Consider the following 18,405-nt stretch of genomic DNA (forward strand, 5'->3'; position numbering starts at 1 on the left):
TGCCAATTGATGCCCAATAAATCACAGACTTCACTAGATCGGTACCGCTTCTTACACTGAAGAGAACTGCCACTTACTCCGCGCCTCTAGCGTGGGGCGGGCCACTGGCAGCCGCATGCATAAAACATGCACGTATCGCACGTATGCGTGCCTATGCCGCATCATACATTTCAGGTAAACATGCATGTCTCGTTGCATGCACCAAAGTGAACTCTTCCTGCTTGCATGTAGAGAACCAGAAACGGGAACGCATTCCATTACCATGCAATATCGAGCTTGCTATGTATTGACTTTAAGGAAGATTATCAGCTCCATGGATAACCCTTAGCTGCCAGCAGACGCTGCCTCAGGCCACTACACACCTAATTGCTCAGTAAAAAGCCACTTTCCCTACCTCATTGAGCTGGATGATGTGATAAATGTGCCTCAGGTACTCGCTGCCACCTGGTTTGTGGCAGATATCCAGGACCATCGTGTTTGTTTTCTGCTCAGTCAATTCAAGCGTGCAGCTTCCCTCCTCCCCGGCTGCGGAATCCTCCGGCGCGAGAGAAAAGCTGAGAGTGAGAGAGAGAGAGAGGGAGAGAGAGAGTAAAAACGAATAACTAGAGTAATCACCGAGGTCACCAAAGTAAAGCTTATGCATTAAAGGGTCCATCCAATCTGCAAGATTTCGGTAAGATGTGCGCCACTGTAGTCTGTTATGGAAACAATAGTATACTAATGAAACAACAGCATTTGGTGCGCGTGAAGGCACTACTTCTTTCCACAAAATGTGGCGAAATAGTACTCTTTATCAGACTCAATGTTAAACTATCACCTCTATAAAATTGCATTTATTGTGGAAAATTGTGGCTGTTGTTTGTGATTTTTCTGTGCATATTTGATCGAATTGACTGCAAAACATGTTGCTGGCAAGTGCCCCAAAGTTGTCAGGGTCGACTTAATCCAATCCCATCTTTTTAGCTGTCAGCACTTTGCATGATTGATGATGGACCTTACTTGCAATGAAAACCGGAGAAATAAAAGTCCCAAAACCTTCAGAATGGAGAAATTAAAAGTTCCAGCACACAAAGGGATCAGGGCTAAACGGCCGGGCCTGATGACATTAGGCAACTTGGCATCTATGAAGAAAAAGAATTCTGGTCAGGTTGAAAACATGACTACGTTTCACTAGGTGTGGACAGGCCATTGCATGTCCATCTCAAGAGCACTGCGGTCCGTCTCACACAACCTGGATCCAGTAAATTCTTACCTAAATGTTAAAACTTCCCATTTCTAACTCCTAGTGATCATTTTAGCATTATTAGATCTCCATTTTTTCGATCTACGTAGATTTTCCAGCCTAGGCATCCCCCTCTTTTCTTTGCTCTTCATCTCTACCCCATTTCCATTGCTTTACAAAAACCAACAAGCATAATGAATAGTTGTGTCAGTTGTCTCAGCCTGCCGTTTTATACGGATATATTATCTGCCACATCTGTACATTAGAGGGTCAGCAAGCACTTTTTGAGATGCTTCTAACTTTGGCAGTGTTGAACGACTCGTCGTAAAACTTTCCGAAAAATACATAGCCGACAATGTTTGGTAAACTTTCAGAGGGGCAGAGGCGGATAAGGGTCTGCCAAGTGATGCAAAGTTATAAGGGGGTCTCAAAACTTGTATAACCCATGGAATTTCACAAAGTTCAATTGTATCTCTCGTCTGCAGCCCAGAACACACTGCGCCAAACTTGCACAGGGGCCTTATCTCTGGACTGAATCACAACCATTTGTGGTTTAGCACAAATATGTGCAGAGGTTTGATTTTAAATCTGGCCAAAGGTGTCAGAATACGATGTAGTGATAACTGGGTTCATCAAAACTGTCAGCGGAGCCACGTGGCTATTTGTAAGAACGTTTTTCTCTTATCAATGTTTTTTCTTATGAATTTTTTTATTGTTTGGCAAAATAACCGTTTTCGATTAAATTTGTGATGAAATGTTTTTTCTTGTTTTACACCATTACACTTTTTGTTTGCGTTGGTGTTAAACAAGAATACACAAATTGCAAACAAAATTAAAGTGCGAATGATCATTGTTGTTTGATCTTTTAGACAGCCCTGCATGTCCAGTATACTAATTATGCTGATAACACCCAGTGCCTTTTCGAATTGACTGGTGTCTATGACACCGACACCAAAACTGTGAATGATTTCTTTTAAGTGATCCAAAACTGGATAGCCTATAATTCCTTGGCTCTGAATAACAGCAAAACTGAGCTCATCATATTTGACTCAGGTCTGCTTCTTAAGAAAATCCATGCAAGATTTCTCAGTTTGTTGTAAGGTGTTTCTCCCTAATGTGTCTGAAAAGAGGGGTGGGCAGCAACCTGTAGGAGTCCTGAGCATGGGATATTTTCACCTTACCGCACACATGTGCGAAATGACAACCCAGGGGGCGATGAGTGAGCTCTTCTATGATGATCTTGGCTGCCCTCTGTGGGAGTGAAATACCTCTTCTATGGACCAGTTAGCCCTGGTGGCTAACTCTGATTAGTGTGCACCATGGTTAAATACACAGTCATAGACTATACTCATTTGACCAGCTTGACAGACTTCATTATAAGACAGAAATTGTGCAATTAAAACCTTGGTATAACAATCATTACATAACATCAACAGTCATCAGTGAGAGAATCAGTTCACATTCGGTACATACATAATTGAGTATCATGGATTGGGCCACCTGGGAGCAAGTTAATTCACCTCTGGTAGATACAAAATGAAATATTAGCAATTGGATTCCTGGTAAGCCAGGCAGTTCACATTTGGTACATAAATAAGTGAATACCATAAATTGGGTCGCTTGGGAGCAAGGTAATTCACTGCTGGTAAATAAATAAAGATTTGCAGTTCAGGTTTTGGCAGAGTCCTGGTCTCTCCGATCGTATACAACTTAGTTTTCTCTGATCTATTCTCGTCCTCTGTGAACCTATGCACCTCAACCTTTCCCTTGAACGGGGAAAAGTAAACACCACACCGTAGTGGGTAGACCACACAAACTTCCAGATGCATGTCAGCCTCGGAGGAAACACTGTGGGGATTTATGAATGGTTCTGTGACCATTCCCCCCCCCCCACTATCCCTTGCTTGTGGGCTACTCCTTTTTGGTTTATTCTTATTCTATTTTGTAATTCTTTTTTAGTTATCTGGCAAACTTATCACATAGGTCTCTTCCCCACCCTGCGCTACCCCTGCTGGGGCCCGTTCAATGGGACTGAGTAACATTTCCCTTTCAGCACGGATTGAGGGACCAATGAACCCATTTAGGTACGTTCCTCCCCCTAACTTGGACAGGAATTACACACTTCACCAAGTACGTCTGTGCAGCGCAAGTGAAAAGTATTCCGCCACACAGGTTGTAAATGTACATTTCTCCCCCTCACTTTGACAGGAGTTTCACAGTTTACCAAGCACGTCTGTGCAGCACAGGCGAAAAGTATTCCGTCACACAGGTTGTAATTGTACGTTTCTCCACCTCACTTTGACAGGAATTTCACACTTTACCAAGCACTGTGTGGCGAAGGTGAAAGTAATCTGCCACACAGTTCATAAATGTACGTTTCTTCCCTCACTTTCTCCCTCCTACCTCGAAGCCAGTACACGCGGCTTAGCATGCGAGCGATCCGGCTCTGTTTTACAGAACAGAATACACGGAATACACTGCCAGCTCTGAGCGGTCCAACACTCTTGATCCAGGGTTGGGGAGAGAAACAGGCCAGCCCGAAGCAAGGACAGCCTCAGGGGACGTCCCTTCAAGCACAAGAGAGCCTTGCTGCAGTCTCTGGTTACCTGGGAGCTTCTCCTCATGCGCCACCACCGGGGCACCCTTTATCAAAATATGCTCTGCCCACTAGTTGCTGAACCACAGGGGCCTTCTGACAGGAATACAGGTGAAAACACCTGAGCCTCACGCTCGCTCCCCCTGTTGGCGGAGAATACCAAGTGCCCTGGGACTTCTCTCACTAGAACAAAGCTACAGCAAGTGGAAGAGTGCCTTTCAATGCAAAACATGAACCCAGGGCCCATTTACACACAAACCAACATGAAATGCAGGTTTATATTGTTATCATGGATAATATCATTCCTGTCTCCAAAATTGTGAAAACATTGGGTGTCACCGTTGACTCTGAACTATCCATGAAAAAGCATGTTGCATGTCTCCAATGTTCGCTTTTCTTGCGGGCTGGTTATTAAACTCCTCTATCAGATGAGTCCCTATCTTAATATTAATAATCGCTCCCTTCTAGCCACTACACTAGTTAATTCTCGCCTAGACTATTGTAACAGCCTACTGATTGGTATCCCCAAAGCTAACTTCAAACGACTACAGACTACGCAGAACGGCGGAGTTAGGGCAGTTTTTGACCTCGCTAAATGTAATCATGTTTCTGACAGAAGGAAAGAACTCCATTGGTTGCGGGTTAAGGAGAGAGTGAGATACAAGACCTTATCCTTGACCTTTAAATCTCTTATCTCAGTTGCACCTCTCTATCTGGAAAGAAGAATCCCACGTGCAACGCCTTTGAGAACTCTGCGCTGATGCAATTCACATCTCTTAATCCAAACTCGCTATCGTCCGGAGAAGTTTGGAGGCACTTGCTTTGAATTTAGGGCTCCGCTTGAATGGAACTTCTTACCCCCCTATCAAATCATCTCCTTCTCTGACTGTTTTTAAGAAAGCTATTCAGAAGTTTCTCTTCTGTAGAAGTTTGGAGGCACTTGCTTTGAATTTAGGGCTCCGCTTGAATGGAACTTCTTACCCCCCTATCAAATCATCTCCTTCTCTGACTGTTTTTAAGAAAGCTATTCAGAAGTTTCTCTTCTGGAGAAGTTTGGAGGCACTTGCTTTGAATTTAGGGCTCCGCTTGAATGGAACTTCTTACCCCCCTATCAAATCATCTCCTTCTCTGACTGTTTTTAAGAAAGCTATTCAGAAGTTTCTCTTTAATTCTCTGGATTAGATCTTCTTCCTGTCATGTGCCTCACCCTGCCTGACTGTAGCCATCTGTCTTTTGTGTGTGCTCTGAGGCCTACGGGTGTGTAGCGCTCTATGAAAATGAAAAATAAATAAATGTTAAAATGAAATATATGATTTGTGTAAGAACCACAACATTAAATACAATATATTTAGACAATAACGGGACTCATAGTGACGGTTCACCGTGATTTTGATACTTTTCTGACATACGACTTGAAGTCTGACTATCGCTATACTTGTCCCGACCTGCCTAACAAATTCGGTGCTCACAGCAGATACAACGTCATGGATTGGATATTGCAGCTCCTTCCCGTAAACCTGCCTTAATGTGGCCATAATGTGGTGAGCCCTAAACAAAAACACTGAATAAATACATGGGGTCACCCACTTGCTCCAAGACTTAAACTAATCTCTGTGGTCTCTTATTCTGTAAACGCTACTTTCCCCACATGCTTTTTTGCAAACTGTACTGAAATGTATACTGCTTGTCAAGCACAATCTTTGGGGTAGACTGACCGTGCGCTGTACTGAATTGTCACAACAATGCCAACATAGTGTGCCAAAATGGGTGAAGGAAAAGGTAAAGCGACATTGGCTTTGGATGGCAATTTGGCTGCCTGTATTAATAATAATGAAATTGTCTTGGGTCCAGGCGAGCTAGAGATCTAATGCCGATAGCACCCAAGTGACTAAAAGTCCCTCCAAAGCCACCTGTGAGGATGTTGCACAGTCTGTGCCACTAAATCCCTTCCCTCGGGGTCAGCTGCTAACATCCAGGCCACACTACATGACACCGCTTCCTGACCATTTAATCTTGGAATCAGACGAGCCGGAGATCGATTGGCCCCAATACTCAGATGAACAGGGGTCCCTACAAAGTCATCTGGGTGGAAGACCCACTTTCCCTGCCACTACCATCCCTCCTGTGCAGCTGCAAACATCGGAGGTGTTCACTCATGGCCTGCAACTGGGTCCAACCTTACATCCGGCACTGGCCCCTCTGCTAAATTTCTCATATTGTGTCATGTTATACTGCCTATCGGGAGGTGAGATAAAGGACAGATGGCAAAGGGCAGAACCTGCTTCTCTAGCTCGTACTCCTCCGACATGGCCATCTGTGACATCCTTCACCCAGGACAGAAACTAACTATCTGCATGACTAGTTTCTCCTAATACAGCATTTGGTCACTACTGGCACCATGTTAGTGCATCTGGACACTCGTGACCGCTTGTCATGGCACTTGGTTGCTAGAGACAGACAAGTTACTTACCTTATGTAAAGTTCTTTCTGATGGAGTCAACTCTGACACATTCCTCATCTTTGAAATATTATTCAGGCCCAGATGGGTCCAGATATCTTTTCAACAGCCAGGCTACATGCAGCTTTGCGCCGACTTTGCTGTGGCATCACTGGTGCCACTTACTCAGAAGTGGCATCCTTGCTGTGTATTATATAGATATTACAGAGTCACATTCGCAACTGTGTAGTCTTGGTTACGTTGCTTTTTCCTATAGGAAGAGGTAATATTAAGATGCTTAGAATTTTGGCAGCATACACAACTTACACAAACATACATACCCAGATGAATGTCTTCATGAAGTTCTAATTATGGGGGATGTCCCAAAGGATGCATTTCCCATTCAAACTGCCATAGGAAACTTTGCACTCATATATGGAAAAAAACAGGGATTTGCATCTTTCATGAGCAGTAGATGTCTGGGCCAACTTAAGTGCCCTACTTGATGAATTCCAACCAGTGCTTTACAATTTATTTTAAAATGCAGCATTTTGACTTATGTATATTTTGGCAGTTATATCAGCAAAACTGAAAGCTTTAACCGGCAAGCATCAATGTGATTGCCTATAGAGGTAATAAGGAATATGTTTCTTACTTGTAACTACAGTTCTCTAGCATAGGTTATCTTTCGTAGATTCACATGCTTTAAATATTCCCCTTCGTCAGGCTAGTAATCCTCCGTTACCTATTTTCTACTCTATGGCTAAAGAAAAAAACAGAGCCTTTTGTAGTTTAGCGACCTTCTTTTGGGTAATCTTTGACCTCCAGTCAATAGGACTTTGAGTGTTTAGTTCCACCCCTGGAGGACATGTTCAGATTCTAACCAGGTGAAGTGCGTATAACTGGTTAGAGTGACAGGCCTTTACTGGGGTTGGATGAGGTCACATTTGAATCTATGAAAGGTAATGTTGTAGAGCTGGAGTTAAAGGTAAGCAACTTACTGTTTCTCCAGCATTGGGCTTTCATAGATTCACATGCTTTAAATAGATTGCAAAGCATTGTATCATCATCAGCTGTATTTAATTCATGTGCTAGGAAGTAAAAGCTTACCTTATTGAAATAGGTGCTGCAACACTGCCCGTCCCACACTAGCTTCTGTTCTTCCCCCCAAGTCCAAACAGCAGATGTCCTGTAGCGGGATACACACCCACATGGCCGCTGACCACCCCTTAGTAGGGGTCTGTTAGCTCTTACGTAGCAGAAAGATATTGCAGATGTAATTCATCACAGGATTCTCTGTTTGGAAATCACTTTCGCCTTGTTTGCAGGTCCAAAGGAAATGAACAATTGTCTGAATTGTCAGAAATTATTTTTTTCCATCTACGTAATACTTCAACACTCTTAACATTCAGAGAATGTAAAGTCATTTCTGCTGGCGAGGAGACAACAGAAGACAAGGCACTAACACCAGAGCCGTTTACCTGACATGTCCCAATACAATGGTCAGGCAAAGTCAGGCAATTAACCAGAATCGCACGCACCTGATGGCCCTTTCTCTTCCCCAGAGGGATAAAAGGTGGAGCACAAGACCACAGGACGAACAAAGCAGTCCACACGACGTGAGAGCTAACTCAGCATGGCAATTCAAGTCAAGGAGGTGACAGATGACGCAGACCGTGAGGGTGACAAGGGGTCGACCTTGCCCTTTCCGACCAAGGCATGTGGAACCTCCACAGAAGGAATAATACGTCTGTGAACCATAGCCAATATGTGTTGTAGCAGATGTCAATGCTGTAGGAGACCCACCTCTGCTGAAGCCGGGGAGAGTCGCTTGTCTTTGTGGTACCAGCCTTGACTCCAAGAAGAAAGAAAGCCAAGTGGCTCATCACAGCCAGTGAGTCGAGGGGAGTGTCAATAAGAAACAGAACTGTTTTGAACGAAAGGTAGCCAACGGCTAATTTGAACCTTGAAAAGCAAAAGAATACTATTGATGAAAGAGAGGGGAAAACCAGCAACAGAGGAATCCGGCACCACATGGGTGCTCACGCAGGAAACTCGGGGCGATTACTCAATGGTAGAAACAACGTAACCAGAAAGCCTTGAGAAAAGGCGAGAAGAGGCTCTACCGTAGAAAGTATTTGACCAACAGATGTTTGGGAAACTGAGGGAAATTAATCCTGCATGGTGAAATAAGCGCATGAACAGTGTGTTACGAGGGTTGGCAAGAGTGAACCCAGTCGAGGGAAGTTCACACTGCATTGTTTGAAAAGACATTACGATTGGTGAAAGCAATATGTATTGCAAGACAAAGGGAAATGAAGTGTCCCCCTTGTCAATTCGGGTCCGAGCCCGACCGAGAGAGATCCAGGGGTAGAAAGTCATCACTCAAAGTTCACTGAGAACAGGAACTGTTTGGTTAATTTGTTGAATACGAGGGGTCTGCACCCAGAAGAAGCGGACACAGGGGTGAAGCCATCACCCAAAGTATTTGTGGAACAGAACTTTGTGTTTGTTTGTTGAGAACATCAGGCCTCGAATGCAAGAGACTTTTATTGAAAAGAGACCTAACCATGGAAGAACCACATAGCTGATACAGAACTATTGGCTCGTGCTGGGAAGGCTCAAGCATGTGCTGTGCTCCAAAGTCCCACCTTGTCCCGTGCTAAAAACGTGGGTAAGGGAAACGTCAAGGCAATCACATCCCGACTTATTATTTGCGAATACCTTTTTCTTTATTTGAACACCCTATCCCACACTCTTTCTGTAATTAGTTGTAAGGAATTGGCAATAGTATATTTTTTTAGTATAGGCCTTTTATCTTGACAAGACGCCACAATGACTGCCTTATTTTTCATTTTGATGGTCGAAGCTTGCTCCCATCTTAGATTTAGGTTTAGTTTAGGCATTTTTCCCTGCATTTACAATTTAATAAACACCCTTGAACTGTGATCACTTGTGTCTGTCTTTACTGTTGTCACCATGAGTTCCTTACAGACCTCACCGGGAGAGACTCCCCCATTGGGGATAAAACCCCCCATTCCTATGAGGAACTCCCAAGGCCAACTAACGTAGCCGCATACATGGGACTGCCTATAAAGGTAAATAAAGTGGTATCTTTGTCTTTGGCTGAAGGCAATGCAAAAAGAAACCCAACTAAACAAGAAAAGGAAGATGTCCTTTAAAACGTGACGCATATTTAACTGTGACAAGTAGAAGAGGAAGAGGAGAGCCTTGTGCCCAGGTGAAGCCCACTGACATCATTACACCATGTGGAGGTGGAGCGAAAGCCAGTCGTGGAGCCCGCGACTTTAAATAGGGCAGATACTTGCCAGTACGAGACACCAGAGGCGTGACGTATGCAGTTGTGAGGATAGCATTATGAGGAAAGAAGGAGGAACAAAATATCTGTAGTGGCGTGACCAGAAGAGTACTGTGGTATGCAGGACGCCCGAAGAACGATGCAGAGATCACCGGTATGGGTCGCGTGTGCCACTTCCAATCGCCAGCACTCATGTGGAGCCGGAACCCAACGAGGAACCGAGAACAGGTACCCGAGATGCGAGAAGAGTGAGAAAGCTATCGCAAGCAAGAGCCGAGCCCCACCACAGTGCCTAGCACAGAGAGAGGTACCAGGGGAACAGAGAGAAGCAGGAGGCTGCAGAGACAGCATTATAAATCAGAAGAAACTCGTCCCAGTCCTACGGATGAGAAAATAGAACTAAAATTGTGTAATTGGAGTTGCAAAAGAATAACCCGGCTAAGGAGGAGGGTTACTATATGAAGCGAGAAACTCAGCCGAGTCCACAGGACGTGATATGAAGCAGGAAACTAAGTAAGATAAGAAGTTAAAAGCCTAGAAAATAGGGGGTTAAGCAACCCAGGTGGGGAACTAACAAAGGCTGGAAACAAGCTCCCTGAGACGAAGGGAAGGAACTACCTTCCTTTAAAGGTCAAGACTGGAGGAAGTCTAACGCAGAATCATATAATGAGAAACAGGATATAAAATGCCTGAATGAGTAAGCTCACTAAAGACATATTGTAAGACATAGAAGTTATCACAATGGATATTTAAATAGGGGTCAAGAGAAGCCCAGCTCAGGAAATGGTATAAAGAAAAACTGGGAAGAATATATTGTGATATCACAGTGTGAGGAAATGTCAGTGAGGAAGCTATTCTAAATATAGGACCACAGAAACTACCCCAGCACTTGCACGCCCCCCTTTCCGACCTGTACTTCCTTTCCCTCCTTAGCATCAATGTGTGCCGCTCCGACCGGTACTCCCCCCCCCCCCCTAATCCCACACTCCCCTGCTCTTCTTGTTACTGCACTTGCACGATCTGAATGACACAAGGCCTAGTAGGACCGTGTTTTGTTATTCTTCATCCCTGTCACCCCCCTCACCCTTCTGACTTGTTGTGACTTGAAATGTTAATGTTGTATAGGTGCATTATAAATACCCAATAAATAAAATAAATACATATATCACACAGAACATCTAAAAAGACAAAGACTATCAAAGGACCTGACGGGACCTGGCGACGACATGACAGTCCAATGCTCTATTTAAGTTAGTTAAATATAGCGGTAGGGTCAGATAGGGCTAGTGTGGTTGGAGGACATATTTACCTTTGACTTCCTGAATAATGACAGGCACCTTTAGTTTCTTTAGGTAGGTAGGGTATTCCTTCTAGTAATAGGGAAAGTTAGGCCTTCTACTTATATATTTCATTAAATAATTTGAATCAAGTCTCTGAGTGTCCGTCTCCTCCTTCCGACCCGCTACAATGCATTTTGAGGGTTACAAGATCCTCTCCAAGCCCAGGCCTAATGGGTCTGGAGGAGGACTAGCCTTGATCTTCCCTCAATGGGTCCTGCTACTATAATTCCCACTCAGACCTACTCTTCCTTCAAATGCCTCTTCTGCAGGCTTGGTGTCTCTCCAACCCACTTGTTGACTCTCACCACCAACTTCAGGACCCCTGGTCAGGTCTCCCTCTTCCTCTCGGAGTGGTCTGACCTCACATCTTCTCTTCTTGCCTCCATCTTCAAGCTTCTCCTCCTCAGAGACTTCAATATTCACCTTGACTCTCCTGATTCGGCCACTGGACTCTTCCGCAGCCTCTATGACTTTCTGTCCCTCGCCATTCATCCCTTTCGTCCGACGCGTTCAGTCGGACATACCTTGGATGTTCTCAACGCAGCAGACATGTCGGACATACCTTGGATGTTCTCATCGCATCAGACATCTCCATCTCCAACCCTCTCTAAATCTCTCTCCTGGTCTGACCATGCTCTCCTGCCCTCTCACCTGGATCTCCTTGGTCCCCCGGCTAATCCTCTGCCTGCACTGCCAGTCTCGTCGATGCAGCGAGTGTCAGTTGCTGCTTTTGCTGCCATTTCCATTCCCACTCCCGCCCCGGACTCCCACACTGAGTCTGCCCTTGCTAATCTTCACCTCTATATCACCAACACCCTGGATAACCTTGTCCCTGTCATGAGCATCCACATGAAGCCTGCCTCCAAGCGTAACACCTGGTTTGAATCCGACCTAGCCTCTCTGAAACATAAGTACAGAGTTGCTGAGCGGAAGTGGTGGGCATCAGGCACATCCTCTGACAGACTGGCCTGCTGCCTGCTCCAAAGGCAATCCAGACTCCCCATCCGCTCGAAGAAGAGGGCCCACATTCAAGCCTGTGTCTCTGGGAAAACTAACAACACAGGCAAACTGTTTAAAATCTGCAAGGAACTCGCCAATCCTACTGCAGTCTCCACTTCTCCCCTGCCATCCCTGACACTCTGTACTTCACTGGCCTCCCACTTCTTAACCAAAACTCAGGACATCCTTTTCTCACTCTACTCTACTTTAACCTAACCCCCACAGCTCTCAGGCCTCTTTTGGCCCCCCTGTCCACCTCCCTCCTTCTTTCCTCTTTCTCAGCCACAGGACCGGATGAGGTCTCTCTCGCCCACAGCACCCGATGAGGTCTCTAAACAAGTCCTCTCTATGAAAGTCCCCTCAAACAGGATCTCCCCTGCTCCTCTGGAACTATCAAGGACAACATTGCCTCCCTTGTGCCAGCCTTGGCTGATTTTTGTAATCACTCCTTTTCCACAGGCTTCCCGCTACCCCTCAAGCACTCCTTTGTGAATCCTCTCCTCAAAAAGCCCTCTGCCGACCCCTCCTGCCCAGCTAACTACCACCCTATATCTATTACCCCCTTCCTCAGCAGACTCATGAGAAGCTGGTCATCTCCCAACTGATTCAGGACACTGAATCTGTTGGACGTCTCTACAACCACCTCTCTGGCTTCAGAGTACCAGTCTTTGCTTTTGCTTCTACCTTCATCCCCCCCCCTCCAAACCCTGCTTCTGATTCTCCCCCTGACTCTGTCCTTACTAATCTGCACCTCTCCATCTCTAACACCCTCAACATCGTTGCCCCTGTCATGAGGATCCACCTAAAACCTGCCTCCAAGTGCAACTGCTGGTATGACTCTAATCTAGCATCTCTAAAATGTAATTGCAGAGTTGCTGGAAGGAAGTGGCAGTACTCAGGTTCATCCTCTGACAAACTGGCCTGTCGCCTGCTCCAAAGGCAAAATTGTTTGTCTATCCGCTCCAAGAAGAGGACCCACACCCAAGCTTGCATCGCTGGAGCCACTAAAAACATAGCTGACCTTTTCAAAATTTGCAAGGAACTCGCCAATCCAACTGCTGTCTCTACCTCTTTCCTTTCTTTCCAGGATCTCTGCACCACTTTGGCCTCCCATTTTACATCTAAAACTCTCCTCCAGCCACATCTTCACTTCCACTCCTGCTCCCCTGCCTCCCTTGGCTCCCCTTCTTCCACCCCCACACTCTCCTCCATCCTGCCCATAGCACCGGATGAGGTCTCCAAAGTTGTCTGATATATGAAGGTCTCCTCCAAACGGTGCTCCACTGCTCTTCTAGAACCATTTAGGACAAGATATCCTCTCTCGCCCAAGCTCTTGCCGACTTCTGTAACCATTCCTTCACCACTGGCTCTTTCCCTCTATCCCTCAAGCACTCCATTGTGCATGCTCTATTAAAAAGGCCATCTGCTGATCCCTCCTGCCTGGCTGACTATCGCCCTATCTCCACTACCCCCCTTCCTGGGTAAACTCTTGGAGAAGTTGGTCCTCCCCCAACTGACCATCCACACTGAACTTGGTGGTTGCCTCCATGACCATCAATCTGGATTCCGGGCATCCAGAGGCACGGAAAATGCTTTGCTGAACACTTGTGAAGACATGCTGGCAAATCTTGACACTAACTCTCCTGCTGTTCTCATTCTCCTTGATCTCTCCTCTGTCTTTGACACGGTCAACCATTCTGTCCTCATTAAACAACTCTGCGATAGCCTCGGCATCACAGACCGGGCACTGGATTGGCTGACCTCTTTCCTCACTAACCGCCCTTCCCAGTTGCACTGGGCCTTTTCTCCTTCACCACCACGCTCCCTACCTGCGGTGTCCACCAGGCTCTATCCTATTTATTAATTTACTGCATTTGTTACACAAACAAACCCAAGGGTATTACGGCGTTGGTTACTTATACACTACTTGCTACAGATTTAGGGATACTTGTTACATACATTCAGTTACAACATTCAGTTACAACATGTTGAGATATTAACAGTGTTGGTTAAGGCATCTATCGATTTATGTCAAAAAGCCAGGTTTTGATCATTTTCCTGAAGCACTGGTGTGGTTGCTCATTCCTAATGTGTGCCAGCAAAGTAGTCCAAAGAGTTGGTGCTGCTATGGGAAAGCTAGAGCCTCCCGCCCTTTAGCGCTTGTAACGAGGAACATTCAGGCATGTGCTGGTACATGATTTTAGGGACCAAGTTGAAACCTTTTGGGTTAAGATATTGTTCAAGTAGGACGTGGCGTCATTCTGGACACATTTGTGGGCAGTGATCCAGGTCTTAAAGAGGATTCTCGCTTCGACAGGGAGCCAATGAACTTCTCTTCTAATATGGGAGATGTGATCCTTCCATTTTAGGCCAAAGGCAGCGCATAGGGCTTTATTCTGGAGTAATAGCAGTTTGGCAAGATTTGTTGTGGTACCCAGTAAAAGGATGTTGTAGTAATCTATTTTCGAGAGGATCAGGGCTAATGCTAGTGTTAGGCAGTTCTGGGGTAAAGAGAATTGTCGGCGGAGTGAGATGAGTTTTGTAGTATAGGCGGTGGAGGATGACAGGGTGTTAATGTGCTTGGTCATGGAGAGATTAACCTTGAGATAGACGCCTAGTATTTTCACTTGTTTCAGGACAGGGTTGGATCTACCATCAATATTCATGGCATAGTAGCTAGCATCTAATGATTTTAGGCGGGCGGGGGAACCCACAATGAGGATCTCCGTTTTCTCATCGTTGAGGCATAGGCTGTGGGTGGCCATCCAGTTTGGGATGATCGCAAATATCTTATTGATGGTGGCAGTGTTAGGTATCAATATCTGGGTGTCCTCTGCGAAATTCATGTAGATGACGCACATGGAATCTAGTGCTGCAAATAGTAGTTTTCTGTATATATATTGTAAAGTGTGGGTGAGAGGCAAGAGCCCTGAGGGACACCCAGAGGTACTGTGATGGGGTCAGCAGCCTCATCGCTGATAAAGACTCTGAAGGTGCATTCAACAGGAATGATTTGATCCATAGGGTGGCTTCTGGGGAGAAGTGGATGTTTTCGGCCAGTGCAAGGCACAATTTATCATGGTCTACCAAGTCAAGCACAGCTGACAGGTCGAGAAGGAAATAATGCCTATGTTACCAGTGTCTCAGATGCTGTCGATCTGGAATTTTAAATCTAATAGTGCTGTCAGTGTTGTGTTTGGGGCGGAAACCGGATTGGCTAGCTCCCAGAAGGTGTTTACTTTACAAAATAGTGTTGGATTTGTGTGTAGGCTACTCAGTCAATTATTTTCAGTAGGAAGGGAACAGTGGTGACGGGGCAATAGTTGGTAGGGGTAGTGGGATCAAGGGTTGTTTCTTGTGTAGTGGGGTTACCTAAGCCGATTTGAAGCTGAAGGGGACTGAGTTGGAGGTAAATGAGGTATTGAAGAAGTCGGTCGATAATGGGCACTAGGGCTGGTGCACAGAGTGTAACCAGCCAAGCAGGGAAGTTGTCACCTTTGCAGTTGGAGAGTTTAAGGGTAGTGATGGTGGCCAAAACCTGTTCTTGGGATACTTTACTGAATTTGAATTGGGATAAGGTGGTTTCAACGTTAGGACTAGGTAAGTGTGAAGGCATACCTTTGCCAGCTAGTAGGTCTCTCTTGGTCTTTATTTTCTCTTGTAGGGTGAGGATTTTGTGTGCCAGTGCATTTTGAATAGTTGTACACCAAGCTTCGTCTGTATGGGCAAGTGTAGCTATGGAGATGGGTGATTCCAGTTCCCTAAGTATGGTGAAAAGTTCTTTAGTACTTGAGGCTGCCTTAGTAATGCGGGTGTTGAGAGAGTTCATCATCATCAATAACTATATTCGGCCATAAGGCCATCAAAGTAATCCTACCATATACATTTACTAAACATACAGAATCAAATCACAACATGGCAAAACGTAAACAAGGGAAGCAAAAGAGTGGCCGCTAATAGTAGTTTGAAGACCACTGAGAAGGGGCCAACCCTATTCAGTATTGCCCCCGGTCAAACTATTTGACTACAGTGAGTCCCCCAGTTCTCTTTATCCCAAAGGAATTATGTTTGCGCCAGTTAGGGGGTATTAACTGTAGTATGCCCAAAACAGCCAACCGCAGATTGTTGGGGTTACTGGCTGGATGAGATCCCACACTGTGTCATCCCACCATCCCACCCAGTTCTTTTCCAAAATCCTGTTGGCCACTTGCCATCCCAAAGAACCATCTTCACAGAGAGAGTTAGCTTTCTGTGCTACCACTGCTGATTTGTAGGTTTTATTGGCTAAGTCAAACGCATTGATTGTGTTCATGAAGGGGTTATTTTTGTGGAGGTGTTCCAACGCCCTTATGTTGTGGCGTAGGAGTGTGAGTTCTTCATTGCTGTGGCTCTTCAATATCTATCTCTCTCCCATCTTGCGTACCTGATCTCCTCATTTCCGGTGTTATGCTGATGACAAACAGCTTTACTTCAAGCTTCCCTCTACTGCCTCCTCTTCCTCCTCTCTCATCACTGACTGCTTAACTGCTATTTCGGCATTGGTGTGCTGCCAATGATCTCTAACATAATGCCAATAAGACGGAGTCCTTTTCATTGGGACCCCAGCTGCCGTCTTCCCTCTTCTCTCTGGCTGCCTTCCATGGGTCCCCTCCCCCGCCCCTCTTGTCAGGCAAGACCTTGGTGTCATCTTTGATTCCTCTCTCTACTTCTCTCCTCACATCGCGGACCTTGCCAAGAAGGGCCACTATCAGCTGCACCTCCTCAGAGGCATTCTCCCTTTCCTTACCGTCCCCCAGAAACTCAATGGGCCTCATTATGACCATGGCGGTGGCCGTGCCGGTAAATACGAGCATGGTTGCCGCCGGAGTCATGATTTTACCGGCACCCAGCAATGGACAATTACTGGGGCATTCCAGGCCCAGCGGACCCAGTAATTTCCCATTGCCGGGTGCCGGTTATTTTTACTCCCCATTCCCATTTGAGTCCTATTGGACTGAATGGGAATGGGGAGGTCGGATGCACCAGCACCATTCATGAATGGTACCGGTGTATCCGTCGAGTTCTGCTTGCAGGTGCCGTTACGCCCACCAGGTTAGACCTGCTGGGCTGAAAGGCTCCCGCAAGCAGAATTTGTAGTTTGCCGGACCGGCAACTTCGTAATGAGGCCCAATCTCTCCAGAGCTCTGGCCCTCTATAGGCTGGATTACTGCAACAGCCTCTTCCTCAATCTTCCTTCATCCTCCTTTCGGCCCCTTCAACTAATCCAGACTGCAAGACTTATCATTGACTGCATCTCTCCAGCCCTAAAATCTTTCCACTGGCTCCCAGTCCCACCCAACTCTCTCTCCCTAAATACCTCCCTGCTAGAGCTATTTGTTCTTCTAGCTCCAACTCTCTGCAGATCAGACGCTTCTCTAAGCAGAGAGTCAGGGGTGGGTAGATCTCTCTCCTCTGCAGGAGCCTCCCTCTGGACTGGTCTCCCCGCCTCTCTCAGGCTTGACCCTGATTGCTTTAAGTTCCGGAAGCTCCTCAAGACCCTCCTTTTCTCTTCTTCCTTCCCTCCCCACTCCCCTGCTAACACCCCCGTCTTCCACAGTGACTGGCTGCCTGGTTCCCTCTAAGCTCTACTGGGCACCCACCCAATCCACCCCCCTTCTCGCACTTAGCATGTGGACCCTCACCCACTGCACTCCATGCAATAACTTGCACTTGCCTTCCTGGCCTCCCATTTGCACTCGCCTAGCCCACAGGCCTTCTTCCCCCCCCGCAGTCACTTGCACTCTCTCCTCTTTTCCCTGCACTTCCCTTCCCAACCCATCATTTTGCGCAGACCGACACTACCCACCCCCTCGCATTTCTTGTTACTGCACTTGCACGAGCCGAATGTCACAAGGCCTAATAGGACCGTTATTGCTATCTTCTCCCTTGTTCCCCCGCCCTTTTTTTTATCTTGTGGAGCCTTGAAACACCTTTTGATGTATAGGTGCCTTACAAATAACCAATAAATAAAATAAATAATAAATAATGGAGACACAGTATGATACCCCTCACCCAACACCATATACACCTCCCCACCAGTGGTCGAAGTGTATGAAAAGAAGTACTGGAACTATGTACCCTGCTGGCCTGTCCAGCTCCTTACAAACCCCATTGCCATGCCCCCTCCGACACACAATACAAACCCGCAAACAAATGCACCTGCTGTTTAAGGGAACTTTCGGTGCAGTGCACTGAAGTTTAAGTTTCAACTGCTTCCAACACTTTTATTTGGAAATCCAAACCATTACGGAATGGTTTATTTTTAAAATAAAAGTATAGGAACAGTAAAACTTAATTTAAAAAAAGTAGAGGAACACTACTGCCAACAGCTCCCGCCCACTTCAACCACTGCTCCCCACTTTGTAAACCGCAGTCATATACCTAACCAACCCATGTACGTATGTAGGTCCATAGACTTGACTGCCACTGATATGAGGAAGAACATGAACTAAC

The 18,405-nt window shown here is 46.0% G+C and overlaps 1 protein-coding gene across 6 annotated transcripts in view; it reads right to left on the reverse strand.

Annotated features, from left to right (window-relative positions):
* KIAA0825 (KIAA0825 ortholog) overlaps positions 1 to 18,405 on the reverse strand; it is a 2,662,507-nt gene that overhangs the window by 269,382 nt on the left and 2,374,720 nt on the right. For all 6 annotated transcript variants that reach the window (XM_069627636.1, XM_069627637.1, XM_069627638.1 and 3 more), the window contains one exon: positions 395 to 554. In XM_069627636.1, the coding sequence (XP_069483737.1) occupies positions 395 to 554 (160 nt within the window). The remainder of the gene's footprint in view (positions 1 to 394; positions 555 to 18,405) is intronic.

This window comes from Ambystoma mexicanum, chromosome 6p, assembly GCF_040938575.1.
Source record: "Ambystoma mexicanum isolate Mex_15411 chromosome 6p, UKY_AmexF1_1, whole genome shotgun sequence".
Classification (NCBI taxonomy): domain Eukaryota; kingdom Metazoa; phylum Chordata; class Amphibia; order Caudata; family Ambystomatidae; genus Ambystoma; species Ambystoma mexicanum.